Source organism: Naumovozyma dairenensis, chromosome 4 (assembly GCF_000227115.2).
Source record: "Naumovozyma dairenensis CBS 421 chromosome 4, complete genome".
In the NCBI taxonomy this organism is placed as follows: Eukaryota; Fungi; Ascomycota; class Saccharomycetes; order Saccharomycetales; family Saccharomycetaceae; genus Naumovozyma; species Naumovozyma dairenensis.
In genome coordinates this window covers 831,048-853,234 of record NC_016482.1, presented here as the reverse complement: position 1 = coordinate 853,234, position 22,187 = coordinate 831,048, and the positions used below count along the sequence as shown (strand labels likewise).

Sequence of the window (22,187 nt, the reverse complement as noted above, 5' to 3'; positions counted from 1 at the left end):
AGAGCTAGAGATCTAGTCTTCGAGAAAAATATATAAGTTCATCGAGGTTCTTAATTTGAGAATTTGGAGGTTGTTCATTCTTCTTTTAATCATGTCCCGGAGAAGAGCTCAACAACAATAACTATTGTTTGGAATTGAACGCAAATTAGACTTACGAAAAATGACATTCTCGAGTTTCAGAGAAACTAGTGGCCCTAGAACCTTATACGATAAAGTTTTCGACGCTCACGTCGTTCACAAAGATGATGACGGCTCATACTTATTATACATTGACAGACACATTATTCATGAAGTCACATCCCCTCAAGCCTTCGAAGGTTTGGAAAATGCTGATAGAAAAGTTAGAAGAAGAGATTGTACCTTAGCCACAGTTGACCATAATATTCCAACAGAGTCAAGAAAAGATTTCGAATCGATTGATACATTCATTAAGCAAGCTGACTCTCGTCTCCAAGTGAAGACCCTTGAAAAAAACGTCAAGACGCATAATGTTCCATATTTCGGTATGACTGATCCAAGACAAGGTATTGTCCATACCATTGGTCCAGAACAAGGTTTCACATTACCTGGTACTACCGTTGTTTGTGGTGATTCCCATACATCGACACACGGTGCCTTTGGTTCATTGGCATTTGGTATTGGTACTTCAGAAGTTGAACATGTCTTGGCTACTCAAACAATTATCCAAGCAAGATCAAAAAATATGAGAATTAACGTGCCAGGTAAATTGAACCCAGGTGTCACTTCGAAGGATTTGATTTTACATATTATTGGTCAAATCGGTACTGCCGGTGGTACTGGTTGTGTCATTGAATTTGCTGGTGAAGCCATTGAATCTTTATCCATGGAAGCTCGTATGTCGATGTGTAATATGTCCATTGAAGCTGGTGCTAGAGCTGGTATGATTAAACCAGATGAAACTACTTTCAAATATACTAAGGGTAGGCCATTGGCTCCAAAGGGCGCTGAATGGGTAAAAGCTATTAAGTATTGGAAAACCTTGCATTCTGATGAAGGTGCTCATTTCGATTATGATATTACTATTAAGGCTGAAGATGTTATGCCAACTATTACTTGGGGTACTTCTCCACAAGACGCTTTACCAATTTCCGGTTCAGTTCCAGATCCTGCTAAGGAAAATGATCCAATCAGAAAAGCTGGTATGGAAAGAGCTTTGAAGTATATGGGTCTTGAACCAAACACTCCTTTGAAGAGCATTAAAATTGATAAAGTTTTCATTGGGTCATGTACCAATGCCCGTATTGAAGATTTAAGAAACGCATCTGCAGTTGTTAAAGGCCATAAGTTAGCTGATAATGTTATTCAAGCCATGGTTGTTCCAGGTTCTGGTTTAGTTAAGGCTCAAGCTGAAAGGGAAGGTCTAGATAAGATTTTTGAAGAAGCTGGATTTGAATGGAGAGAAGCTGGTTGTTCCATGTGTCTTGGAATGAACCCTGATATTTTACAACCCCATGAACGTTGTGCTTCTACTTCTAACAGAAATTTTGAAGGTCGTCAAGGTGCTTTGGCTCGTACGCATTTAATGTCTCCAGCTATGGCCGCTGCTGCTGGTATTTATGGTCATTTTGTTGATATTAGAGATCACAAATATAGAGATAATGATATTCCAGCTGTCGCGGTTACAAGTGAATCTGAATCTGAATCTGAATCACTTGAAGGGAAGGCTTATGAACACGATGAACCCATTCAACCAAGTGAAGCTACTGAAGAAGTTGCCAATGATGAATTGAAAGATATTCCAGCTGCTACTACTGCTGTTAAGAAAAGCCAAGCTCCAACTGCATCGGGTATGAAACCATTTGTGAAATTGGATGGTCTTGCTGCACCATTGGATAAGGCTAATGTTGATACTGATGCCATTATTCCAAAACAATTCTTGAAAACAATTAAGAGAACTGGTTTAAAGAATGGGTTATTCTATGAGTTACGTTTTGTTAAAGATGAGCAAGGAAAAGATAAAGAAACAGATTTTGTTTTGAACGTTAATCCATGGAGAAAAGCTGAAGTCTTAGTTGTTACTGGTGATAATTTCGGTTGTGGCTCTTCAAGAGAACATGCTCCATGGGCTTTGAAAGATTTCGGTATTAAATCTATTATTGCTCCATCGTTCGGTGATATTTTCTATAATAATTCTTTTAAGAATGGTTTATTGCCAATTAGAATTGAACAAAGTGTTATCCTTGAAAAATTAATTCCAATTGCTCAAAAGGGTGGTAATTTAGTCATTGACTTACCAAATCAAAACATTTCAGATTCTGAAGGTACAGTTTTAGTTGAACACTTTGATATTGAACCATTTAGAAAGCATTGTTTGGTTAATGGTTTGGATGATATTGGTCTTACTTTACAAAAGGAAACATTTATTACTGAATACGAAACCAGAAGAAGAGATATTTACTCTTTCTTAGAAGGTGGTTCCAGTTTATTAAGATTCGATAATATTCCAAAGAAGAAATTCAATGCTACAACATTCAGTATTGTTCATGAAAAATGGTAAAATATTATTTATAATGTTATCAATGGCCAAATCTAACGAAAAGCTGGTATTCATCACAAAGATATCTTTTATCGATTTACCGTACCCTATTTATTATTTATCTATTTATCTACTTATTTATTGTAAACTCACTTATTTACGACGGCAAACAAAGTCGTTTTTGATAAAACTAATCTTCATACAGCAATATTTAAAGCAAGGCAAATCAAATCAATAAAATATTTGTCAGCTCATTTCTTTCTTTCGATATTCTTTAATTCCTCTTCCAATTTGGATCTAACCTCAGGGAGGAATCCTAATTTAAATAAGAATTCGAATAAGATAAAATAAGGAGCCAATACCAAACTTTGAATCAAATTATCCAAAACGGCTGGTTTTCTTCTTTCAAAGACTCCATGGCCAATAAACTGCACTAACCAGCCAATAATGAACAATGTAATTTCCGTTGGCAAAGATAAATGAATCCATCTTTTCTTCAGACCTATGTTAACAATTATAAAGATTAAACCAGCCAATAACCCAGTTGGAAGATATAGATGTATGTAATATAAGGTATAACCAATTGAAAATAAATTGGTGACTGTTATACCTTTAAATAATTCAATCCTATTCAGGAAACAACATGCACTGAAAAGTATAGTTGGTACAAAGATTGAATGGATAAGTACATTAATCCTATTATGATGATAATATTTGTAAAATAATAACTCTTTGCGAAGTTTAGCGTATTTGTCTGACATGGTATTCGTATTGTACTTTTTCCTATTGATGACAGAAGAAATTTATATCTTAATACTCAGACTGTTAATGATACACAACTTTATATATCTGTTTTATTCATCTAGTAAATACGATTTGCAAAAAACATCGTTGGCTTTTAATAGAGGTTTGCATCTCTCTCCAACATTTTTAATGTATTGGAGAATCTCCAACCCGTTCCTTAATACGCGCATAAACCATGGGAATAGTTTCAATGAAAAAGGAAGGGCAGAGAGGTATTTGAATGTGTTCTATACATATAATTTGCTTTAAGACTTTTCTCAGAACTGCTTTTTACGTATTTTCTCCATATTGTCGAACAGTTTAACGTCACCTATCCTTTATATATATAGGTGAAGTATATTCAAATTAAGATTCTGAGTGGTCCAATGAAAAATTACGTTCCACAGAATTAGACTGTATGCCGTTTTCCTCAACTCTCAGGCTGGGCAATTTACCAAAATGCAGGTATTAGTGTCTTTTCCTTAATACTATGCTGCCTTAACTAGTTAAACTATGTAGCTTTATTTGTAAAGGTGAAGAGTTTGTACGGAAGGACCAAACCCCAAACTATACGTCACAAAATAATTCTTTTTTTTGGAAGACCTTTATACAATTGTGACGCGGTAAATCTGTTACCCGGATAACTCGCGGAAATTTATAAAGAACCAAGATATCTCATATTTTCTACAAGCTAATTTTGCCACCTTTTTCTTCCTTTAAAGGATTATAAGATAAATAACTGGATTTGGAAAGATTTTCAAAGGGAACGAACCGCTAACCAAGCTATTAGAAAGGAATTGTAATCATATTTCATTACATTACGTTTAATTGTTACGATATATTTATTTCCAGGGAAATATATCTCGAGAAAAAAACAGTACGAATCACTCTCAATTTTAAAAAAGGAAGCCAAATATGTCAGGAGCTGCTGCTGCATCTGCCGCAGGGTATGATAGACACATCACGATTTTTCTCCAGAGGGACGTTTATTCCAAGTAGAGTATGCATTTAAAGCAACCAATCAAACTAATGTGAATTCTCTAGCCGTAAGAGGGAAGGACTGTACCGTAGTAATAAATCAAAAGAAAGTTCCAGATAAACTGTTAGATCCAGATACCGTTTCATATATTTTCCCCATTTCCAGGACAATTGGGATGGTAGCTAATGGACCGATTCCAGATGCCAGAAATGCAGCTACTAGAGCGAAAGCCGAAGCAGCTGAATTCCGTTATAAATATGGATATGATATGCCATGTGATGTGTTGGCTAAGAGGATGGCTAATTTATCACAAATTTATACTCAAAGAGCGTATATGAGACCATTAGGGGTTATACTTACATTTGTGTCTGTGGATGAAGAATTAGGACCTTCTATTTATAAGAGTGATCCAGCTGGTTATTATGTTGGGTATAAAGCTACAGCCACGGGACCTAAACAACAGGAAATTACTACAAATTTGGAAAACTATTTCAAGAAGAAAGAAACTAGTTATCTTGAAGAAGATTCATGGGAAAAAGTTGTTGAATTTGCCATTGCTCATTTAATTGATTCTTTGGGAACTGAATTTACGAAGAAAGATCTTGAAGTCGGGATTGCCCTTAAGGACATCTTTTTTGTTTTAAATTCAGAACAAATTGAAGAAAGATTGGTTGCCATTGCAGAACAAGATTAATAAATACTATAGGGATGAAAACCATTTCATTATAAAAAATTTCATGTCGGTTTTTTTCGTATATTCTATATCTTTATTCAATTGTTTATATTACAAAAAACTAAAATACGCCTAGTTACGATGTTTGTATAATCCACATACACTCTCTGCAACCCTTTATTTGGCTGAAGCCTTTTAGTGTTAATATAGGGCAGAAAATAGTTCCAAGTGAAAAACAGTATCTTCATTTTGCCGCCTTATAGAGGGTGAAGTAAAATCTTTACGTGAAGAAAGATAAAATTAAGATGGATTCCTTGTCAGTTTCACATGACCTTATAATAATCGGAACCTCTGAGGTTCCGCCGTATTCCCATTTATATTCTCCGCGGAAGTACGGGAAATATTGATGCACTAGACTAAACTTGGACGGAATAACTCCTTCCTATTCTGGGCATGCCAAGCTGAAATCAATTTGAGTGAAAAAAAGAAAGAGGAGGTAGCTGAAAGAAACACGACGTGGTACTGCTGACAGTACATGTGTCGATTAGCCATCATTTTTTTTAAAAAAGCAAGGAAAGTGATGAGACGGGGTATTTAATATAGTGCTAGGAGGGCGTAACCGAAAAGAGAAAATGGTGACAGTAAATCCATCTAATGAAAATCTACAACTTGTCATATCCTTCCTTAAAACTTGTTTTTATACCATTACTATATAACTCAACGAGAAATAGTAGTTCTGACATTATACGTTAAACAGGTATAATTCCTAAATTGCATATATAACGTACGATAATATAGGTCATCTTCTGTTGTAAATAACGTTCTTTCGTGGTTGTAATCCAATGATTGGCGAAGGATTAAAAATAGGATTTTTTACATGTCTAGTTTAAATCTTTTTCTTCTGATGTTCAATAACTCTTACGGTGTTTTTAGATAGTAAAGTAATGCTCTTCCATGTTTTACTATGAACAAATCAAATAATAAGTGGCTTACTCGTCAGGAGGTACAGGAATAAGAATGGAATCCTAGGTTTAAAAAATGGTAAATACAAACCCTTTGGGGTTAAACTTTAATATCGGTTTTGTATCAACCAGGAAAAGTTCTAAGGAACCTTCTCTTACCCCGTTATAGTGTAGTAATAGGGTAGGTATCATTCATTAAGAACGTGCGTGAGATCCATCGAATCTCATGTTTTATTTAGGGCGTGAAGGAACGGATCCGCCGCGTTTCGGTCGCTCTGCCGGAATCTTCCTTCCTTCCCTCCTTTTCGGTGTGCCCAACCTTTTACATACGTACATATGGATTACATATCTTATAAAGTATGAATAGGCATCTGGATCGTAGTAAACACACGATAAAAAATAAAACACATCTACATAGAATAACTATATCTCATCATCACTGATCTACCGAAAAGAACATTGTAAGATAGCAAAGAAATACCTTTTTTGTTAGCTACGTACTGGGCTGGATCTAAAATAGCAGAGCTCCAAAACATACTGCATTATATAAACTTTTCCACTGTATAAATTTGAAAAAGAGAAGAAGTAAAACAAGACGAACAAGGTGAAATAGACAATAAGATTAACCACCTTCGCCTAAACGATACTACCATTTTTTTGTGTTTTTGTACACTACGATACCCACATAAATTTTGTTCCCATATACACTTGTACCAAAAATGCTAGAACCGATGAACTCAAATTCTAACAATATGAATGGGTCATCCACACTACAACAACAACCTCCTATGATACCTAAAATCGCTTCAACGCCTGTCACTACCGTTAAAGCTACGTCCACTAGCCTACATGTTCCAACCAAGGAAAAGAAAATCAGAAAACCTTCAAATAAGGTAACAAAGGCATGTGATAATTGTAGAAGACGAAAAATTAAGTGTACTGGGAAAACTCCCTGTGCTACATGTGAAGCTTATCAATGTCTTTGCATTTATTCTACTCAAAGAGGTAGGAAAAATGGAAATTCTAACAATAGCAATAATAGTACTAGCAATAATAATAATAGTAATAACGAAAATACCAATGTCATAAATAACATTGAAAATTCAAAAATGCCGGGATACAAGAGCCTTTCACCAATCGTCTTAAACGAATTACAAAATAATCTCAAACTGAAACAGAATACTAAGAACAAAAATAATATTCCTGGTAAGGGTATACCAAATTCAAGAACATGTAATCCTTATATTACTCAGCAGTTCGTTTCAAACGATGAAATGCCTCTACCAGTAATGACATTAGTAGACGGTGATCCTGGTCCATATGAAGATGATAAAAAATTTCAAAATCAATTAATTACATTACAATCAGTACAATCCCAATTGGAATTAATGGGTCCATCCATTTCTCCAGAAATAGATCAATCTATTAAAAATATTAATATTCAAATTAAAAATTTAATCGAAAATTGGAATCCTGAAATAAATTTCGATAAATTAAATACAATCCCCAATAATGATTTATGGTCTGTGGAAACTCATTTAATGAAAAACAAATACACAGATCAAGTTCATTTAAATAATTTCTCCATATGGTCAGATTCACAAATGAAAGGGAAAGAACGTGGTACAGTAGCATTCTCCAAAGAACCATTAATAGATGAAATATTCGGTCTATATTCACCATATCAAGCTTTCTCTATCCAAGGTATCGGTTATTGTTTCCGTACTTACTTAAAACCAAAACAATTAGAACCTTCACTATCAACACACACAAAAGAAACTTTATATATTGTACTAAGATTATTTGATATGTCTTTTCATCAAATAAATGAAAATTGTATATCAATCGCAAGTCCCTTAGAAAGTTATCTAAGAAGAAGAAGTTTAATGCCATCTCCAATGACCCCATTATCAGCAGCAAGCACCTATAATAATAACACAACGTCCTCAGTGGGGAGTCCCAATACCGCCACAGAAAAATCATTAGTAGCAATATTAATCAATAGATTACCACAACCGTTTGTTCAAAACATGACATCATTAACAAATAATCATTTGTTAAACACGATGAATGATGATTTCGCAATGTTCAAATTGATCTTGAAAATGTGTGAAGCTCATAGAAATGGGTTTGAAAAATTAATGATGAATAGTATCCCAGGTCAAACTCCTCCTGCAAGGTTTACGCAAATGAAACCAGATGCCTTGGAATCGTATTCATGCTTTTGTGAAGAAGAGGAAATTCTTTTGGCTTTGGCTTATAGTTATTACAATTCTACTTTGTATCATATCATGCAGAGTGGTGATGTGTTGGTGTATTTAGAATTATTGGTATCATTATTAGAACATCAGCTATGGTCTTCGGAATTCTATGGGTTTGAAAAAGTTACTTGTGTTGCCGTCAATCATGCAATGAGGTTGGGGTTACCAAGGTGGGAATATTACGTTGGATTAGATGAAGCCACTGCTGAAAGAAGAAGAAGAATTTGGTGGAAGCTTTATTGTTTTGAAAAAATTATTATTTTGGAAACAGGGACTAATTTATTTATCGATGAAAGAAAAATGAATTGTTTATTGACAAGTGATTTTAGAGAAGCAGGATTCTTAAATTCGGTTGAATTTATTGAAAAAGTTGATAAGATTCCAAGATCAAAAGTTTTCGATAAAATGAATATTAAAGAACTTAAATCTTATGGAGAATGTGCTATGCTTCAAATTGCCAGTAATTTGTACTCGGAACTTTTATATAATGAAAGGTACACGTCCATCAAGAATATATCAAAGCCAGAATATATTAAAGAAATTTACATGAATGAAATCATTGAAGAAGTGGAAAAATTCAAGAGAAGATTAGAAGCTGTTAAATCTCATACATCATTTTTATTCAATCTCTCTGTGGCTAATACAAACACCGGCGCCGCTGCTCTCGCTGATAAAATTGAGGCATGTTCATTTGTTCAACGTTTTGAGGATATTAAGTGTTCGATGTTAGGGGCTGTTGATGTTTTAGTAACAAGGCTGTCTTCTTCACATCCCTCTTTGAGAGTGATATCTATAGGAAGTAAAATTTTGGCTGAAATATATTCGAGTTGGCGAACTCTTACAGGCCTATTGCTGGCTGTCGATAACGACTTTTATACTTGTACTTCGATACAGAGATATGGTGCAGCCTCAGTATTGTTGTTGACAAGTCGATATTTTACAGGGAATCATATTACTTTGAATGATTTATTCAATATGGTGCATATCTTCAAGAGATGTAATACATGTGTTGCTGCAACTCAAAGCAATAATGGCTTTACACAAAGTAACACCATTAGAGCGCAAAGAATGACTGTGTCATTTGTCGCAATCCTTTGTCGTATCATCATATTGAGATATCTACAAGAAACAGAGATTTCAAGAGAAGAATTATTTACTGCATTTGAAGGACAATCCTCAGATTTAGCGGTTATTGCACAAATGATATTGGATGCTAAATCGAAAGTCTACAGTTTCCTGCTGGAACCAGTTCAAAAATCAGGCTTTCATTTAACGTTAAAGAAAATATTAGATTATGACTTAGAGAATCCACAAAAACGTAGAAATAGTAAGAAGAATTATAACGCAGCATCTAAGACAAAAACTACAAGGGCAAATTCAAACTCAAATATGCCTATACATAACCTTCTTAACGGTACAACTGGTGCTAATATTACAGGCCCACCTTTATCACAACAGCAACAGCTGCAAGATCAGCAACAACTATCTTCTCCACAACAGCTGCAGAAACAGCAACAAATACACCAACAAAATTTTTGTGGTATGAGTACTCCTGAGGCATTACCGTCTATCAAATCATTAACGAATGCGAATGCGGGAAATATTTCATCTTTCCCATCGTACCCAAATACTCAACCACCATCACAATTGGACGCTATTTCTGAAAACGATAACTCTGAATTGATGAATTTAATGGGAAATAACTGTGGGGCAGCATTTAATCTTGGTACATTGGATGAATTCGTTAACAATGCCGACATTGATGATTTATATAATGTTTTGTGGGGTGATTTGTATACAGATGCAGTCTTATGAATGAACAAAAACGATCACAAATTGACTAAACAAAGGGTTAAATAAATCAAATAAAACTGCATATTTGGCTGATCCCTTATGCTTTACGTTTCATCTACAATCCAGCTATATAACTGATAGCATTAACAATCTTGTATAATACGTGAATTTGTGTAAACAAGAGAAGTAGCCCCAGACATTCTCGGTATCATTGATATTTCTGATTATCAAAGGATCCGAACAATAATTTCAGCATTTAAAATATTTTTAATCGTTCTACATATTACAGAAGGGATTATACAGTCTATTCTATACTAAAACCTCATTTATACCTTATTTATTCAGATGTCATGCTTGTATAACTGAATCATATAATATAAGCTAGCTTACGCGTGAAGTTTACAGCAGCAGCTCGTGAAACCTCCACGGAACTTAAGGAAATTAAGTTCCCCTCCACGGCGAATTAGGCACCAATTTCTAAAGCGATAAGGTGACAAGTTCAACGATAAGTGGGCGTGGCGGAGATTAACTAACCTTGAAAGGCCCTGGTTTACTTAGTAAACTTTGGCCCAGTCCGTCTAAGCTTCCCTCCTAGGCAGGAAGGCAGGCAGAAAGTCAGCAGGCGGGGGTCCGGTCTCCCTTTCCACCTCTTCCCTTTACAACTAAGCCAGTGCTCTTTACATTCCCTTCATAATGTCCGTAGGCTGCGCGCGTTCTTCCCCGATGCCTACTATTTATTTCCAGCCTAACTTCTAGTCAGTCTCTCTCTACCTGAATAGATACAGATCTGCTTCAAATATACTTATATTTGCCACCCAGGAAACTCATATTTTAAAGCTTCAATTTAGGGATTTCTTTTCTACATGCCAAAAGAATAAGAAGAGGTTATAGACCTTTGCTATTTTGTTCGGTATCGAATACAACGGGTTTATTATTCAGTTCTGTCCCGAACACACAAAATCCCAGGAAAGGTTAGAGAAATTTTTGGATCTACACATGAATCCACCCTTTGGAATGGAGTCCCTTTTAAATGGAGAAGAAACAATGGACGGTATGAACAATTTGAAATTGTCACCAAGCCAAGATACCAAAATTAAAAAACCTGCAGCCAAAGTTAGTAAGGCGTGCGATAACTGTAGGAAAAGAAAGATAAAATGTACAGGGAAAATGCCATGTCCTACATGTGAAGCTTATCAATGTCCTTGTATTTATTCAGCTCCAAAACCAAGGAAGAAAAGAACAAGTAAGAGACATATAAGGTCTGGTGGTTCCGACTACCACGATGATATAACGAGTATAGAAAGTAATAACAATAGTGTCAGTCAGATTTCCAATAATGATATTAATAACCTGAACAACATCAATAACAATAACAATGTGATATCTAATAGTAGTAATGAAAATTCACTACGAAACATGGAATCTAATCAAACCCAGAATAGAAATCAGTGTTTCCCGGAGCTTGGGACAATAAAGGCACCATTTGCTGCTTTCGACGGTAACTTGCCATTTAAACGTGGTCCATCGTCTCCAGAGAATAGTAGCAAGAACGATTGTAAGGAAGTGGCTCCTATAATACAGGGGGATAATGGATTCTACCAAGATGATGAAGTATTACAAGAAGAACTTTCGATTTTACAAACAATGGTACGGCAGTTAGAAAAATTACATAAGTCCGATTCACATCGAAATAATACCATTGCAAATATTAAGCTACAGATTAACGATCTAATTGATAGTTGGACGCCAGATGTAGATTTTACGAGATTAAGTGATGTTCCTGAAGATGATATTTTGTCATTAGAATCACATTTAATGAAAAACAAATATACTGAACAAGTATGCATTACGAATTTCTCGATTTGGTCAAATGGTAAAAGAAATGCTGATGATAATACCCCTCTGAATCCAACAAGGCAACCATTAATCGATGATTTTTTTGGATTGTACTCCGCTTTTCAAGCATTCTCTCTTCAAGGTATAGGTTATAGCTTCCAAAAATTCTTCGTACATGACACATCAAACCCTTTGATATCTAAACATATAAAGGCTACTCTTTATATTTTATTGAGGTTTTTCGATATGTGTTTTCAACATCTGAATGATGGTTGTGTATCAATTGCAAATCCATTAGAGAATTATTTACGAAGGAAGAATTTAATGGCTCCAACTCCAACTCCAACTCCTTCGGGAAATTCATCTGTCTCTGTTGGTAGCCCGAATACAGCCAATGAGAAATCCTTAGTCGTGCTATTGATCAACAGGTTCCCTCAGCCATTCATTGAGAACTTGACTAAAATTACAATCAAACAATTAATGGAAACTGTTGATAAAGATTTCGAAATGTTTAAATTGGTCTTAGATATGTTTGAAGCTCATCGTTCCGGATTTGAATCGTTTATGGTAAATGAAGCGCCCAAAAAGGTTAAAGACAATGGTGCATATGAATTGACCACAGAATTAATTGAAACATTCCATCGTTTTTGTGAATCAGAAGAATTGATTTTGGCCTTGACTTACAGTTATTATAACTCGACGTTATACCGTCAAATAGAAAATAATGATGGTTTAGAGTATCTAGAAATACTAGTTTCATTATTAGGGCATCAATTATGGTGTGAAGAATTTTATGGGTTCCAAAAAGTATTATCGGTGGCATTAAATCAAGCAGTGAAAATGGGACTTCAAAGGTGGGAATTTTATATTGGCCTTGATGAACAAACTGCTCTTAGGAGAAGAAAAGTGTGGTGGAAACTTTATTCTTTTGAAAAAGTTTTCATATCCAAAATGGGTTGTCAACCGACTATAGATGATAGTAAAATGAATTGTCTTTTACCAAAATCCTTTATAAGTGCAGGGTTCTTAACTAATGCTGATTTTATATGCAAGATAAATAAGGTTTCGAAGCCGGACCATTTTGATAGTATGCCGATCTCTGATCTGGCCGAGTACGGTACATATGCAGTCCTTCAGGTTGTGAGTGTTTTCTTTTCAGATGTTCTTTATAATGAACGTTATACGTCAATAAGAAACGTTGCCAAACCACCATCAATTAAAACACATTATCTATCCGAGATTTCCAACGAACTTATATCTTTCAAGGAGAGAATGGAAGGTGTAAGGAGACATACTTCATTACTATTTGATATTACAAATTCAGTAATTAATACTAGTCCAGCTACGAACACACCCCTTTCGAAAGAAGATAAAAATCATGCACGTAACTACGTTCTATGTTTTGAATACCATAGCGGCCGTGTTCTAGCAGCAGTTGATAATTTAATATCAAGATTGAACCTTCCTCGTGATCTTGACGTGGTGCAAAAAGCTAGCATTAGTTTACAAGAAGACATTTATGCGTCGTGGACCAGCATCACTTCTGTTATTCTGAAGTTAGAAGATAGTTACTCGGTATGCCAGGCTTTTAAGTTCTATGGTGCGACATGTATCTGTCTATTGACTTCTAGACATTACTATGATTCACTCATTCGCTTGGATGATCTATTTAGCATTGTTCGTATTTTCAAAGAATGCCAAGGGTTCGGACTGGGAGCACGCCGTGGTAACTGCACTTTATTGGAGGATAATAGATTGGTCAAATCATATAGAAAATCGTCAGCCCTTTGTGCAATTTTATGTCGTATTATGCTATTGAGGTATATGACAAAAAAAAGGATTTGCATTTCTGATCTATTAAAACTATTTGAGGAGAAGGCACCTGATTTGGCAATGTTTCCTGAAGTTATTTTAGATACAAGATCAGAAATTTATCAAAATTTACTAGAGCCTGTCCTTGCTTCGGGTTTTCATTTAAATATCAATAAAATGCTCGAGAATAATCCTATTCTAGACTATGGAAAGTGTAAACAAGATAGCGCACAATCTATATCTCCGAATATGAACTGTGGAGACAACGCCTTTGGAAAAACGGTGGTACAGGTGCCTATGGTTTCCAATATTCCTAATGGACCATTGTCAGGAAATTCTGAATCCTATCGTTCGTCAGTTACATCTATTCGCGACTACCCGTCATTTCCATCATTAAAATCGGATGGAACATATACACCAACATATAGTCCATTGGCACCATACCTTAAGCAAGGTACACCTCAATTACCTGAAATTGAAGGTCAAGTGAAACCGCAACCTCAAGATCAACTTCCATTATCAGACCACACTAATATTCCAAATATAATCAATCTACCTGAAATACCCGGTGGTTATAATTTAGGGACATTGGATGAATTCGTTAATAACACAGACCTATCTGATTTGTATAATGTTCTGTGGAGTGATTTATATTCGGATGCTGTCCTATAAATGGAGACTCGGTTAGATAAACTTTTTATATTCCATATAATTATAATATTTTCATAGAAATGGTTATTTTTTTTCTTTTGTTGGGTTAGATGTATCTAGTCCAAGTGCTCTTTTTTGTTTACTATTTACGTTGTCTTACTGAATAAAAGAATGCTTCCTAGTACGAAAGGCTTGAAAAATATGGGGGCTATCTTCGTCCCCTACTATGGTTATATAACTGGAATATATAAAGGTACTTGAGAACCAGAATGCTGATTGGGTTAATTGAATACATTAGTTGGAGTAAAGTTATTATTTGTGAGCTCTTTCACTGGTGGAGAAATCGACTTAAATAATAAATAAATAAAAAAAGTTTAATAAGCTACTATACAAAAGGTAATTATAAAAATATAAAAAGACCCAATGATCTTGTTTATTCAATATGTAAGATATTCATAATCCTCTTACCATGTGGAGTGTTTCTAATTGGCCCAACCAATAAAGGAGCAACGATGCTTGATAGTTTATTGTACAAATATGTGTTATGTTCGTAAGAGATGTCTAACGCAGTTTGCAAAACGTAATTACCATAACTATCATTCAACAAGTTTGGTATATCTGCTTTGTGGTTCAGCAATTCTAAGATCATGTTCTCAGTGGCAACTGGTGTTCTTAACAATTTTTCAATGACATTTGATCCGAATTTATGGACTGATAATTCAGCGATTTTTGGTTTCAATAAATGGACTATTTTATGTGTGTAATCAAACTTATCTTTTTCAGTTTCCTTAGTAATGATATATTGAACGACGTAATTACCAAATGGGTCCAGGGTCAACTTATCAACATGTTTCAAAAGCTCGTCGCATAACGTCTCACATTGTTCTTTTGTCCCATGATCGAAACAACGTTGTAAAACACAACAACCATGTCTGTGAGTTGCAATATCGACCGAATTCTGGCAAGTAGCATCAAAAATGAATTGGAAATCCTTTGGATGTAATTTTTGTAAACATTTTTGGACAACATGGTTACCATTCAAATCCTTACTTAACTGGACTATAGAGCCACTTAATGAGGCTACAATAATCTTGGCTTCATCATCAGTATCAATACATTCAATCAACTTTTGTAACGCTCTTGTACCGTGAGGATCCAAGGCAATTTCCACGAATTGTGGACTTGCAATTTTAGCCAATTCCGTTCTTTGTTCGGTAGAAACTCTTTCAATTAATTTTTGGATTAAATAATTACCAAAGGAATCAGTCATTAGCTCGATGGTGTGGTATTTAGTTTCTTCGAAAATCTTATCAGCTGCTTCCGTGCCTAATATATCCAATTGTTTTTGTAAGAAACGACAACCATGTTGGTCCTTACATAATGAATAAATATTACCAGCAAATTGGTCTAATGTTGCATCGGCGTAACGTGACATTTCTTCGAGTTTACGTTGGTTATTGGCATCAACGTTAGTATTATTATTGTGATGATGATGATGATGGTTATTAAACCCATGTTTACTATTTCTATTACGACCACTCGTATGCTTTCCTCCTCTGTTATTACCGCGACCACCAGATACAAGGTGACCACGACCACCAGGAACGTGCATACCGTGTGGAGGAGGTGGGCCCATATGGTTGAAAGGTGGTGGAGTTCCGTATAACCATGGAGGAGGTGGAGTACCATTAGGAGTATGTTGCATCATTGGGAAATGTTGATGAGGTGGAAGAGGCGAATTCATTGGATTATTACTGTTTAACATCGGCTCTCCCTTGTGCTTACCATCCATCATTGGACCATGCATTAGAATTGGCGAATGAGGCATTGGGATATGAGATTGTGGATGTAAAGCATGAGGGTTCATATTACCCATAACAGGAGAGAAAGAATGGAATGGTGCATTGAAATCATAATTGCCTGGAAATGCGGAAGGAAATGGAGGAGTTGACCCCATAGGTGCATGATGCTTATGTAACATTGGATTTGGTTGAGCTAAGGGACCACCGTAGGGATAAGCGGCATATGTATTGTCTACGGTTCCAAATTTATTGATACCTTTGTCAGAGGTTTTAGCTTCAATACCTTTCACTTTAGTTGTAGCTGGGAAGAACTGAGGATGTCCGACAGTTTTCTCAAATGAGATCGATTGAGTCCTTGTCTTAGGATTTGAAGAGGTAGTAGATGGTACAGAGACGGGAACTGCTGTTTCATTTTCCAATGTTGGTGGAGGGTTAACTACAGCTGTTTTTTCATTAGTTGCATCAATCAGATCATGAGTAGAAATGGCATGGAAAGTTTGTCTTCTTGAAGAAATTGTGGCTGCACCAGGGCCCTTTGGCTTAGGAAGTCCATCGCCTAAAGTTCCGGATTCCTCAATTGCAATAGACGATGCACCAGGTTGGTTTGTCGCTGACCATAATGGATCGTTTGGAATCATGTGAGATTCCGGAATAAAGGAAGGAATGCTAGCTAAAGACCCACTTGGAAATAATGAAGAATCATTTGAATTATTGAACATAATTGGGCCAACATGTGATAAAGATGAATCCTGCAAATCTGGATGTGGGAACAAACCTGGACCATGTTGAGGAGGATGCTGCATCATTTGTGAATATGGCACAAATCCAACGTTCATCATATGTGGAGGAGGGAACGGGTTAGAAGGAGAAGGGTTTAAAGGCAATGTAGAGCTTGATGGATTATTGTTGACGTGCATTTGTTCAGCCACCACTTTTCCTGGTTGTTCTTCCATTACATCCAATTGTAGTTGTTCTAGGGCAGAAGTAATTGTATCAGAGACGATTGGATCAGAAGAAGAAACATCGGTGGCGGTTGCTTCTTTGGTAGCTCTGGCGGACATTGTTAGATCACGGACTAATTTCTAGTGCTACAGGATATTAATTCAATAACTTACTATACAGTGGAAAACAAATGGGAATATTAATTTACAAAAAACAATAGTGCGTAGAGTATCGGCTAGTTTACAGTTGGAGATATGCTAAAAACACTGACACTAATGTTTGGAAGCTAAAATACAGGGAATAATGTACAATCTAGTTGGGGAAACAGTCAGCAAACAATCTGCTCAATCTCAAATGGTAATTCACTCTTAGTCTTGGTTAGAATAATCCTTCGTATATATTTATATCCTTATGTTTCAAGAGTATATAGTCTTAATTAATCATCTGTCTTGTGTCTTGCGTAAGGGAATGAAGTTTTTTGAAACTGTGCACGAAAAAGTTTCAAATTATTATTTCATTTAATTTTTCCATAATCTTCAAAATGAAAAAAAAACGTCACACTCTTCCCTTGACAAAAGCGACACAAATCTCCTATGAATGTTGACTATAAGTCGTATATCAGACTTCGCATTGAAGTATACATCCCAAGGTCAACGTAAATGCGTAAAGTACTTGCCTCCTTTATATTTCTTGGCTTTGCGAGTTTCTCTAACAGAACTTTTTCCTTCAAAGACAAACCAGCTGAGTACAGTTCACGATACATGCACCATGATATATTTTCTTCATTACGAGTATCTTACGACAAAATAGTGGTATACAACGGCTTGTAAACATAGAGGCCGAGCTCCCTTGATTGATCTAATTTTACTACCATTTGGTGTGGTTTCGAACGCTATATACGTAGAAGAGTTAAGGCCAAATTTTCTCTCCCTATAAAATTGCTCGGTAAGAGGCTTTATAAGCAGAAGTGTAGACTATAAATAAATATTTATTGATACTGGTCAATATTGGAATAGAGAGCCGTTATCGAAGATGAAAAAGGTACCGTAGAGAAAGTTTAGTAAGCAAGGTATATCATAGTTTACAAGATGTTTTTTCTTTAGGCAGACAAAATCTACTATTGTTTATTTACCATGACGTATGAAATTCAACTGCTTATTTTGCTTTCTTTTGACAGAATACAGCTGTTTATAAAGCACTTTTATATATGCAAAAAAAAACTTTAATATTATTATTATTATTGTATTAAATGAATAAATAATGTGTGTGCTATGTAGATATTAGAAATTAAAGTAGAGGATAAAAAAATTATGTGATATTAAAATGATGTGCTTGAAATAATGTGAATGACTTGCGTCCTTATTATTAATTAAAATAAAATACAACGCAGCAAGTAAAATCAACAGGAATTGCAATGGTAACCAATTAAGAAAATTAAAGTAATAGATGATTAGTAGTATGAAACGTGTGTGTGTGTGAATATTTCAACAACCATCAACCAATAATCTTAAACTAAAGTGTGTGTGTGTGTATTTAGAATAGGATCATTAACAAAATATAACAGAAAAGATCTAACCAGCCCAAAGAAATACCAATGACTACCGTTGCGAGCAAAGTGAGTAAAAAATGTATCAGTTCCCATAAAAGATTAGTATTAGAAATTAGAAAGAATTAAAGTGAAAAAAATTGGTATTAAAAAATGCAAATTCAACAAAGCAATTAAGTTTCTTTTTCATGTTGAGTAGAGACTCTTTGCATGGCAGCTAAGAAATCTTCAATAGATCTGTTAGACTTCTTTTCTTCCTTCAATGACTTACCGTTCATTAATCTGTCGAAAGCATCGGAAGTAGACATTTCGTAGTAAGCACCACCCATGACACAGAAGACACCGATAGACCAGATCCAAACACGGACGACTGTAACAATGTCGGTCCAGTTTTGAGACCACCAACCGAATAAAGTAAACATAGTAGCAATAATATCGACACCGAAAACGGCACCGGCCAATTGCCAAGATGGAATAGAAGACCAGAATGGACCAACAGCTCTAGTGATGAAAATTAACCAATTTTCAGTCAAAGAGATTTGTAAGAACATAATACCATCAATGGCACCGAAGTTTTGAATGATACCACCCTTTGGTAAGAACATGGTAGTTAAAGCAATCCAAGAACCGATAGCTAAAATAACACCTAAGACAACAGACATACCCCATAATCTTGGTAAATCCCATTTGACTGGAGTTTGAGAGTAAGGAGCATTATCGTAAGCAATGGCCAAAGTAGCAACATCAGCGAAAATAGCAATGAAAACAATCAAATCAATGTTCAAAGAGTTGTTCAAAATAGCAATCCATAAACCGAAGAAAATTTCTAAATGAATAGATAAAGCAATACGGTAAACAACATAAGAGTACATTCTGTGGAAAATTTGTCTGGAGGTCTTCAAAGCATCAATAATAGCAGATAAACCAGGAGCTAAGAAAACAATATCAGCAGCAGATCTAGCAGCATCAGTAGCACCTTCGACAGCAATACCAGTATCAGCCTTCTTCAAAGAAGGAGCATCATTAACACCATCACCAGTCATAGCAACCAAGTAACCTCTGTTTTGTAAGATTTCAACAACTCTATATTTATGTTGTGGGAAAACTTCAGCGAAACCATCGGCATTTTCAACGAAATCAGCTAATTCAGAACCTGGCATGTCACCACCACCACTTAAACCTAATCTTTCAGCATTGTAAATGTTGGTACCTAATCCTAATTGTCTACAGGTTTCCTTAGCAATACCAACAGCATCACCAGTTAACATCTTGACTCTTAAACCTAAACGTCTAGCTTCAGTAACAGTTTCAGCGGTATCATCTCTTGGAGGATCCATACATGGCATAACACCTAAGATTTCCCAATGACCTTCACCTCTCTTTCTAGCAACACCTAAGGCACGGAAACCTCTAGAGGCCAATTCAGCAACTTTGTTTTCGTAGTTTTCATGGACATCTTCTGGAATTGGATGATCTTCTTCGACAGTCTTTAAGACGAATAATGGAGCACCTTTAACACAGATAATTCTTTCACCTTCTGGAGATTCAACAACAGCAGTAACCTTCTTGGAAACAGGATCGAAAGGATGGAATTCCAAAACCTTGTACTTGGTTAAAGCGTTCTTAGCTTGTGGGTATTGGGCCAAGGACTTCAAGAAAGCCTTATCGATAGCATCTAAACCCTTCTTCTTTCTGGAAGCAGCTAAACAAGCAGTTAACATTAAGTCATCAGCAGAGACACCTTCGACAGTGTATGGTTCATGTAAGGACAATTTGTTCTTGGTTAAAGTACCAGTCTTATCGGAACATAAGATTTCGACACCAGCCAAGGATTCAATAGCAGATAATTTTTGGACAATAGCTTGTTTTTTAGCTAAGTAAGCAGCACCGACAGCCATAGTGGTGGTAACGACAGCTGGTAAACCAACTGGGACACCGACAATGGTAATACCTAAAGTATATCTCAAGATTCTAACAATACCGTCAGTTCTGTAGAATGAAGCGGTCCAGACCAATAATAGAGTAACAATAACCAAAACCAATAGAATAATACCGATACCGTTCAAGACTTCAGTGAAATGACCTTGACCACCAGCAGCTTTGTTAACTAAAGCAGCAGCTCTACCAACGAAAGTGTTGTCACCGGTAGCAGTAATAACCATGAAAGCTTCACCTCTCTTAACAGTAGAAGAGGAGAAAGTTTGATCACCGTAATGTTTGTCGACAGCTAAAGATTCACCAGTAATAGCAGATTGATCGATTTGAACGAAACAATCTTCAGTAACAATTCTACCATCAGCTGGAATAATAGTACCATCTTCTAATTGTAAGATATCACCTGGAACAACTTCATTAGCTGGAACTTCAGTTAATTGACCATCTCTAATGACAATAGCAGAGTTAGCTAAAGTTTTCTTCAATTCTTCGACAATAGAACCAGCTTGGAATTCTTGAACGAAACCAACACCAGCATTTAATAACAATAGACCACAGATAACACCAAAATCGACCCAATCGGATAAACCAGCAGCTAAAATAGCAGCAGCTTCCATAACGAATTGAATTGGACCGACGAAGAACATAACGAATTTAACAACTAAACTTTCGTTGTCTTCAGACATTTGATTTAGACCGTACTTCTTTCTTCTTCTAGAGACTTCATCGGCAGTTAAACCATAAGATGGATCAGTTTGTAGTAACTCTTCTGGGACAACTCTAGCTTCACCGGCAGCAGCATGTTCATCTGAATCATCATCGTCATCACCTAAACCGTGGTTAGATTGTAATTCTTCGATTAAAGCATCGATATCATCGTCATCGGATTCTTCTTCTTCGGAAGAAGAAGATTCAACAACTTGAGGAGGCTTTTCGCTTACTTGTTCTGAGTCAGAAATATCAGACATTTTTCAATATAAGTATTATATTTCTTTTTTTCTCTGTTTTGTTTTCTTTGTTTTGCTTTTAGATTAATATATAGAGAATCTATTATTAACAAATGTAATGGGGAACAAAACAAAAATAAATGAAAATTATTGGTAATGAGAAAAAAAGTGAATGACTTCTGGTTTCTTTTAAGTTGACAAGAAGAGAAAGTGAAAAATTGAAATTAAGGTAAGATTTGGAATTTAAAAATTAGAAAGTTAGAATTTATGAGTTTTTATATACTCGATCGATACCTTGTCGAAGTTAGGATATAATGAGGAATCTGAGGCATTAGTCGACTTCGATTAATCGTTTACGTAACGAAATGAAACGAAAACGTTAGTACGTAACATGGAGGAAATTTTTCAATGTCATGGATGAAGAGAATGAAAAAGAAAACCAATTTCCATTGCGTAATTTCCTCGACTAATCTGGATAAAAGTAAATATGGAAACTGGTCAGAAGGGAACGTACCAAAAGTTACGAGGAAATCGGATGAAAAATGTGTCCGTCAATGAGTTCTCTTCGATTTCTCTTAGCCATATCTTAATTTGTTTCCCAACAGAGTGATTTTGCTTTCGAGATGAGGTGAACGTTGAACACTGAAAACAATTTGTGGACGATCGAATCTGAGGGAAGAACAAGAAGGGGAAGAAGAGAAAAAAAAAGGTGAAAAAATATCTCACGATAAAAGGGGAGGCCTTTTTGAAAAAAGTAACGTTATCGA

General features: G+C 35.6%; 7 protein-coding genes across 7 annotated transcripts; 4 read left to right on the top strand and 3 right to left on the bottom strand.

Moving 5' to 3' along the window:
- Window positions 1-160: 160 nt before the first annotated feature.
- Window positions 161-2,518, top strand: LEU1 (3-isopropylmalate dehydratase LEU1; the record flags this gene model as incomplete). Its single annotated transcript, XM_003669867.1, has 1 exon — window positions 161-2,518. The coding sequence occupies one exon, from the start codon at window positions 161-163 to the stop codon at window positions 2,516-2,518; it is 2,358 nt and encodes a 785-aa protein (XP_003669915.1).
- A 230-nt stretch (window positions 2,519-2,748) lies between these two features.
- MPO1 (2-hydroxy-palmitic acid dioxygenase MPO1) lies at window positions 2,749-3,258 on the bottom strand (the record flags this gene model as incomplete). The annotated part of the gene is made up of 1 exon (XM_003669866.1): window positions 2,749-3,258. One exon carries the CDS (start codon window positions 3,256-3,258, stop codon window positions 2,749-2,751), a length of 510 nt encoding a protein of 169 aa, XP_003669914.1.
- A 1,176-nt stretch (window positions 3,259-4,434) lies between these two features.
- On the top strand, window positions 4,435-4,953 carry SCL1 (proteasome core particle subunit alpha 1; the record flags this gene model as incomplete). The annotated part of the gene is made up of 1 exon (XM_003669865.1): window positions 4,435-4,953. The coding sequence occupies one exon, from the start codon at window positions 4,435-4,437 to the stop codon at window positions 4,951-4,953; it is 519 nt and encodes a 172-aa protein (XP_003669913.1).
- A 1,660-nt stretch (window positions 4,954-6,613) lies between these two features.
- On the top strand, window positions 6,614-9,970 carry NDAI0D03550 (Zn(II)2Cys6 transcription factor; the record flags this gene model as incomplete). The annotated part of the gene is made up of 1 exon (XM_003669864.1): window positions 6,614-9,970. One exon carries the CDS (start codon window positions 6,614-6,616, stop codon window positions 9,968-9,970), a length of 3,357 nt encoding a protein of 1,118 aa, XP_003669912.1.
- Window positions 9,971-10,945: 975 nt separating this feature from the next.
- On the top strand, window positions 10,946-14,269 carry PDR1 (drug-responsive transcription factor PDR1; the record flags this gene model as incomplete). The annotated part of the gene is made up of 1 exon (XM_003669863.1): window positions 10,946-14,269. One exon carries the CDS (start codon window positions 10,946-10,948, stop codon window positions 14,267-14,269), a length of 3,324 nt encoding a protein of 1,107 aa, XP_003669911.1.
- A 412-nt stretch (window positions 14,270-14,681) lies between these two features.
- Window positions 14,682-17,111, bottom strand: PUF4 (Puf4p; the record flags this gene model as incomplete). Its single annotated transcript, XM_003669862.1, has 1 exon — window positions 14,682-17,111. The coding sequence occupies one exon, from the start codon at window positions 17,109-17,111 to the stop codon at window positions 14,682-14,684; it is 2,430 nt and encodes an 809-aa protein (XP_003669910.1).
- Window positions 17,112-18,711: 1,600 nt separating this feature from the next.
- On the bottom strand, window positions 18,712-21,441 carry PMA1 (H(+)-exporting P2-type ATPase PMA1; the record flags this gene model as incomplete). The annotated part of the gene is made up of 1 exon (XM_003669861.1): window positions 18,712-21,441. One exon carries the CDS (start codon window positions 21,439-21,441, stop codon window positions 18,712-18,714), a length of 2,730 nt encoding a protein of 909 aa, XP_003669909.1.
- Window positions 21,442-22,187: the final 746 nt, after the last annotated feature.